Raw genomic sequence first — 7376 nt, forward strand, 5'->3', positions numbered from 1 at the left:
GCAGGACGCGGGTCGATGCTCGCTGGAGACGGCCAGCGCCGAACATTAATGGGTGCAGGGGGTGCTCTATGAGCGGGCTCCTAAATTCGGCGAAACACTTACGTGTGTGCAGCCGGCAGGCATATGCACGGCGTCCTTAAGTAAAAACACTTTCGCTGGAGTCGGCCAGTACCGTACGTTTTGTGCTACGATACTTATCGCGGTATCACACTGAAGACGGTCGGGATAGGCCTGGCTCCGCAAAATACGCGCCGAGTCGACGTGGGCAGCGGTGAATTAACAAAAGGTTTTAAATTTAAAGATTTAGTACAGAATAAAAAGTAATAAAATGAAAGAAACTTGGATGCTGCCCACGGACACACGTCTGTTCTCGGCGCGGAGTGGTTCGAGACTGCCGGACATGGCCGCCTCGCAAGGAAGAGAAACTTTCTCTTCTTTGTGAGTCGGCGTCAAAAAACTTATATTAATTTAATTTACTATATTACCAGTTAAAACATGTTCCAGGTGCCCAATTAAAATGTAGCACCTGGTAATTGGTGCTTAAGGCTTAACAATAGTTTTAATGTATTTAATTATTTAAAATGTGACATCAAGTTGGCGACTGTAAATTTACTACCATGTTGTCCCACTGTGAATTGTTTTAGAGGGACTTCTCCTATTCCGACATTCACGGGCATTTTAATTAAGGCCAGTGGCCGCGGTGACTGTTAATTTGGTTTGTTGTCTATTGGGGTCACGCCCGAGGCGCTCGCCTGACTCAATCCGGCTGGGCAAGGGGCGCACTCCGAAAACGGGATACGGTACTGGCGGTGCGGAGCACGGGCTTAAAGGCCATGGTCGGTACGACGTCAGCAATTTATCTGATGATTTCGACACCTCTAGTGTATTTTTTTAAGCATTGGTATTAAAAACCCTGCTAAGATAGTGAAAAATAATGTTGTAGTGTTGCCAGTTTTGGTTATTCCGACAATCTTTTGTTTTCTTTACTTTTCTGTTATCATCTTCAATCAACGACCTAGAAATATAAGGTCGTTGTCTTGACTATATTATTCAATACATATTTGCTCTTTGTGAGGCTAGATATGGCTGAATTAAAAGTAGCGAAACGTGTGCGCTCCTCTAATTACAGTAAAGAAGAATGCACGAAGTTAGTTCAATTCGTGCGCACGTTCAAAAATATAATTGAAAACAAGAAGACAGATGCCGTAACCTGTACAGAAAAGGTAAGTTAACCTATCAAACTTTTTTTATAAAAGTGACGTGATAATAAGGGACCACATTCATTGTATCCAATAACGTATATGTTGTGTGTTATTATAATTTCAGAATAAAGCATGGGAAGACATGGCTGCCAGGTACAATTGTACGACAATACAACATAGGACTGTCAAGGATTTGAGACAAAAGTGGGAGTCCTTGAAGAGGGAAGCGATGAAAGATGCCGCAATGCGTCGCCAAGCACTCCTTAAAACCGGAGGTGGACCATCTGTGGAAATTAAAGTAAATCCTGCTGCGGAGCAGGTTAAGGAAATACTTCAGCTCTCTGCAGATGGAATGGAGAGTGTTTTCGATTGTGATAGGATAAGTAAGTGCCCGAATCTGTCAACCTTTTGTAATTAAAGTAAATACAATTTTAGTTTCGTTTATTGCATCCATTGGTTCTTTTTTCAAGTACAATTTTATGCAAACATATTGGACAAGTCATTTTCACAATACAATATAAAATAATTTATTTACATTTATCTGGAATACAATGAATAGAAGACAAAGTATTTTAATGATCATTAGTTTCTTCGCATCAGTTGAGGCTTATGTATGTTCTACCCAGGTTCACATTATTTTCAGTCTCCACCTGCTTGAAAAAAAAATTACAATTACATAATATTTTTCTCTGGCCTTATTATTCAAGCTGTAATAGTTTTAAATCTAATTAATATAACACTTATTTTAAATGTTGACGTTAGTTAAGTCGGGCTGCTGTACAATATTTTAAATTAAGATATCTAGGCCTATGTAAAATCTTTCCGTTTTATTGCAAGTACAGTTGTTAACTTTCTACTGTAATGTGTATTAATATGATTATTTTTTATACAGCTGATGCTGCACCAGTTCCAGCTCCAGAGCAGGAAAACATGCCAGCAGTAAAGGTGAGTACAGTATAATTCTGTATTGACAGGAAAGTATGACAAAACATTTACATTGTAACTTTCTGGTATGAAGGCTGAAAGTTAGGTCGCAATTATGTAAAAAGACACAGCGCAACCATTATTTTCACTTATTTTTTTTGGTGTGCTAGAGAAAAAACGTGGCAATGCCACAACGCTATCAGTGCATACTGATGCTTGGTTTGATACAGTTATCATATTTTCAATTAGACGTACTCTCTTTCAAGTTTAGACTTCAAATACCACCAGTGTTAACATCTAAAAGGATTAACGGGTTAAGGAATTCTGAATGTTGATTAAAAACAGGCTGTTTCTATAATGTACACAATCCTCGTGTTTCAAAGCATTTCATAGTCTATTGCTTGATTGAGATAGAGCTCAGCTGTGGGTACTATTTAAGTATTTATTAAATTATTTTGTGCTTGATACTCAATTTCGTGTATGTTTGCCATAAACCAGACTTTTTGCAATTCTGCAACCAGCTAACCAAATAGACCGACTAATAATAAAACATAATAAATTAAACAACTACTGAAGATATTCTTGGTTGGCATAGTGGTCTAACAAAATAAGTCCTTGTAAGGTTTGTACAGATTGTAGAAAGGCACCATAGTAGTATGTGTGACATTTATACCGCTAGCTGGCCACATTATAGTGTATAATTTGTCAAATATATGTTAAGCTACATGGTACTTATTTTAGGTTTATTTACTTTTTACGTACTAAACTTTTCTGTTTAACAAATTTGTTATGTGGACACAACCCATTTACAAATATATGTTGTTTAATGTGATGCACAGGTGGTATGCATGGGACCAGATGTGACTGAAGTGGATGGCAAAGAGATTTCCTGTGAAATGGTTGAAATGCTGGGTGAGTTATGTACTATATAATATTTTATTCTACACGCTATTAATATGGGAGTGGGTACTGGATGAAAGTGTGGTGACCTTTTGCACCGAGGCCCTCACAATGTGGTAGGAAATGAGGCCCTGGGTGGAGCGGTGCTGGAATACAAGGGTGGGTTTGTAAGGAAATGCTAGGAAGTATACAAATATTTTTATGTTTTGGAACCCAAATTTTCGTAAACATACAAATCGATGGCTTAAAATGAAAACCTCAGACCACATTTTTTTTTTTTAATTACTTGTCAATGATTTAGGAATGCAAACCTTGTATCTCACACAATATAATGGTCAAACAAGTAATTTTTTTCACAGTACTGTTTTCTGTCAAGCAAAATTTGAGCTTCGTATACAAGTAAATTATGTTTTTTATGTCCGCTGTAAAATCAGAGTTTTTGTACTTACGAGGTTTTCATTCTAAGCCATTCAAATATAGGTTCTGTTAATTTGTTGTAAAGTGGATGTTTTTGGCTGGTGCTGCTACATTTTTCTATGTATGACATGTTAAAGTCTTTTGGAAACTTTTTAGCATGTGTATAGGAACTATTGAACAGAAACATTGTTTGTTTGTCAATATCTGGCAATATGCAACTATTCAGTGCAGCTATGCAGTGTATGCGTTTCTGTTGAATGCCACAGTACACTTTACGACTATTACATGTAGGTAGGACCTAATTGATATTCATGACATTATGGATAGAGGGAGCAGTAATATAGATATTCATAATTCAGTTTTTCATTAAACTTTAAAGTTTTACACACATTCAAGCACCCAAAGCAAATTTTTGGTACACATGTGTACACATTGAGGTAATATTTGTCACAGAAATTGAATCATTTGACGATGGAGTTTTTTTGAATATGAAATTACATCCTTTTTTCCTTTGATTTCGAAAATATTTTTTTAAAACTGAAATTTATACCATTTAGTCAGTCACCTTGGAGCCTCTATTTACTCTTTAAGCTCCTTTATATTGGAAAGCATAATTCGTGGAATATTATTTTGTAATAAATTCATTCTGATACAAAACTTTATCAAATGTTTCAGATATCGACGTCGATGATCCTGAGACCTATGCTTCAGAAATGTTTGAAACAGGTGAGTGCATGTAATGATTCTAGTAATTTATACCACTGCAAAAATTAAACGTTTTTTCTACAGGTTATTAATATACCCCTTTAGTTTTTGTTTCGTTGCATTGTTGATTGTGATAGATTTAATTGCAACAATTGTATTGAATATCTGAATAAAATACGAGTGAATTTCTTTGTTTTTAAAGTAACATGAAAAATTATTTTATACATGATTTGCAGGAAAACAACAACTAGGAATCTCATTTTGTCTTGTTAACTGCCTTGTCCCTTACCAACCATTTGTCAAATTTGCTAACATTAAGGTAATTTACATTCTGCATGCATAGTTCTCTGTATCTACAGTTTTTTGATTTACTGCTATGTTTATACAGGGTGTATCCTGTGTGGGATGCCGATTACTATGACATGTTTTACTTTCAGTTTGTTGAAGTTATCTTCTACATACAGTTCGAACAACAGCTTCGCCTTGGTTTCTAGCAATGTCATTTGACCCACTTATCATTACTACACTATCACTGAATGTTATACATGTGGAGTTTTCTTGTACACATTGTAAGATTTCTTGCTGTTGTGCTCCAGGCTGGCTGAGGTCTGCTGTAACTTCTTTCTTAGAGAAGTTGATTTGACCAGCAATATCTTTTGCATGACTAATGCAAGGATCAATGTACAATTTCTTCGTTTGTTTATTTTTTGTTACAAGTTGATGTTTACGAATACGTACATGTATGGGACTTTAAACTGTAAAAACGCAAACAAAATGTATTTGTTTCAAAATATGTTAGGAATCACTCATCCATAATTTAAAAAAAATAAGTTTTTTTGTTAAAATATATTCATAATCTACTCCCCTTATGTTAGGCCATAAATCAACAACTTTTAAACAAACCTAATTTGTTAAACAAATGTCCTAATCTACTCCTTTTATTTCAGACCATATATCAATCATTTTCAGTTTGCAATGTTCTGCATCACTTTAAGGTCCTACCACAACCAAATTCCACTATTCTCATTCTAAGTTAACAAAGTTGCATAATATTCAGAGTTCAGGCAAGTTGCAATTAGTTGGATTAGATTGATTCTGTAGATTACATCATTTTATAATGATAAAAATTATCATTATTAGTAAAAATTATCATTTTCAACTAGTTCCAGGAGGAAGCAGTGACTGGTCATCATACAAGCCTGCGATGTTGAAATCTGGCAAAAATAAGAAATTGAAAAGAAAGATAGCTGCAGTAATGCAAGAAGAGGGTGAACTACCACCTGTAAATGGTAAGTAGGTTTATTAACAGTACATGTGAATGTGTAAGGTTATTTGTTATGTACGTTTTTCTGTTTTATACATATGTCTAGTTAATGTTTTCGTATCTTGTGTAAATAGGATATGCATTTGAGTTAAGATGTGGAACATGCACATTCAACATGCAGTTTTTTTTTTAAGTTTAATATTGCACAAGTCGCTGTCGTTGGCCTGTGTTATTTATGCAAATAAACACTTTAAAAATAGGAGGGTGACTAAAATTTCCCTAAAAATTTTGGTGGGTCTAATTTAGTTTATTCCTTCTGGGAAATATAACAAGGGGGGGCATGAACTAGGATCACCGTGATAGGGGGCAAATACTCTGGCTTCTTGACCACTGCAGCCCCACTAAAGTAAATAAACAATTTAGTTATCATTTCAGCCCCTACCATGATGATTATGATTTTTAGGAAGGTGCACATAAAAATGCCTTGGTAAATCAGTGTACAAATTTTATCACTGGCACAGCCTCAATATCAGAAAAATTAATTTATCATGGTTTTAAACTCTATACAGGAAAAGTTGTGGGCAACAGCTAGCTTACATGTTTATTGCTAATGCTAGCTTTTACTTTTGGTATGTGCTGTACTAGAACTGCGTAGGTATTTAATTAATTCAGTTTGTGCACTGGATAGCTTGAAGGCCCTTCAAAATTTTTTGCAGGTACCAGCCACACCCAAACAGCAAAATGCATGGAACAGGAGACACGCAGATCAGCAGCAGTCTCTTTAAATGGGGAGCGGCTCAGTGGCTGGGCCACTGAAAAGAAAAACCTAGCCTGTTTGCAGCAACAGCTGCTGTGGAAAGAGCATTGCACAAGAGAGAAACGGGAGTCAGAAAGGCATGAAATAAATATGCAGCTGAAGAAAAAAAAATTGTACTATTAGAGACTGAGTTGAAAATCAAAGAAGCAACTTTAATTGATTTGACGAGAAAAAATTCAATATTATAATAGGTTTACTGGTGTATATAGCAAAATAAAAGCTAGGCCTATTTTGTGTGTGTATATTTTAATCAGTTAATAATAACAGAATTATAATGTTTTATTACTTGTGTATTGTATCCGAAACAGAATATAACCGTTTCCAAAAAGTGAACTCTGAAGACTAGGCTTTAAAAAAGAATACATATTATGGTTATGGCATTCATGAACATGGTAAGTCTCAGTTGTTTTTTTTAACATACTGTATTCTGGCCTTTAAACCTACTTGTCTTTCTGGGAAAAACACTTTTTCCAATCTTGTTTGCATCACAAAATTTTGACCAATAATAATAAAGAGTATTTCATCCAAAGTTGTCAAATGTTGCAATACATTGAGTCTGTTTATGTGATGACTGAAATTGAGGCCCACACTAATACAACATGGCTTTTTGTAGTAAGGTACCTGATGGTATTATGGCCCGGCTGGTAATATGGCCAGTGGCGGTTATTGCATTAGAGCACGCTCGCACGTGAACCCCCTCGCCTCATTTAAATAACGCGCCTACTGTAATACTTAAATATCATACACATCGAATAATAAATAAATGCAACCCATTTGGTCTTATAACCATTAGCAATATTTTCCAAAACCGCCGCTATAGAGTAAGCGCAGCTTGCCGCTGCTTTGCTTGCTGGGATCGCACGTGCGATGATGGCTAGGCGGGCGACGGCGCGCCGCTCGGCTCGGAGCGGCGTGGTGGGGGTAGCTCCCCATAAGCCAGCCTAGGAGCACAGTCCAAGCGTGCGCAACACTATCCTGTGCGCGGCGCGACATTTCTTGTCCTGTTTCTCCCATTTTTGCTCGCTCTTCGAGGATGATGACGGCGCTGTTTGTCACGTATTATTGTTCTACTTTAGTGCGTTTAGTGCGACGTTTAAAAAGTTTGTTTTAACTACTAAGTTAAGTTACTCGTTATGGCCTTGAGTAA

The 7376-nt window shown here is 36.3% G+C and overlaps 1 protein-coding gene across 1 annotated transcript; it reads left to right on the forward strand.

Annotated features, from left to right (window-relative positions):
- Positions 1-1205: 1205 nt before the first annotated feature.
- Positions 1206-6374, forward strand: LOC134528787 (uncharacterized). Its single transcript, XM_063362454.1, has 6 exons — positions 1206-1585; positions 2095-2147; positions 2966-3038; positions 4119-4169; positions 5312-5437; positions 6129-6374. Exons 1-6 carry the CDS (start codon positions 1345-1347, stop codon positions 6350-6352), a joined length of 768 nt encoding a protein of 255 aa, XP_063218524.1. The 5' UTR covers positions 1206-1344; the 3' UTR covers positions 6353-6374.
- The last annotated feature ends 1002 nt before the right edge of the window (positions 6375-7376 follow it).

This window comes from Bacillus rossius, chromosome 2 (assembly GCF_032445375.1).
Source record: "Bacillus rossius redtenbacheri isolate Brsri chromosome 2, Brsri_v3, whole genome shotgun sequence".
NCBI lineage: Eukaryota > Metazoa > Arthropoda > Insecta > Phasmatodea > Bacillidae > Bacillus > Bacillus rossius.

Excerpts from the sequence above, each read along its gene's own strand:
- LOC134528787 (XM_063362454.1), top strand. The coding sequence starts at position 1,345 with ATGGCTGCCAGGTACAATTGTACGACAATACAACATAGGACTGTCAAG. Across the intron at positions 1,586-2,094 it reads TTTCGATTGTGATAGGATAA|CTGATGCTGCACCAGTTCCA; the intron begins GTAAGTGCCCGA and ends TTTTTTATACAG. Across the intron at positions 4,170-5,311 it reads TTCAGAAATGTTTGAAACAG|TTCCAGGAGGAAGCAGTGAC; the intron begins GTGAGTGCATGT and ends ATTTTCAACTAG.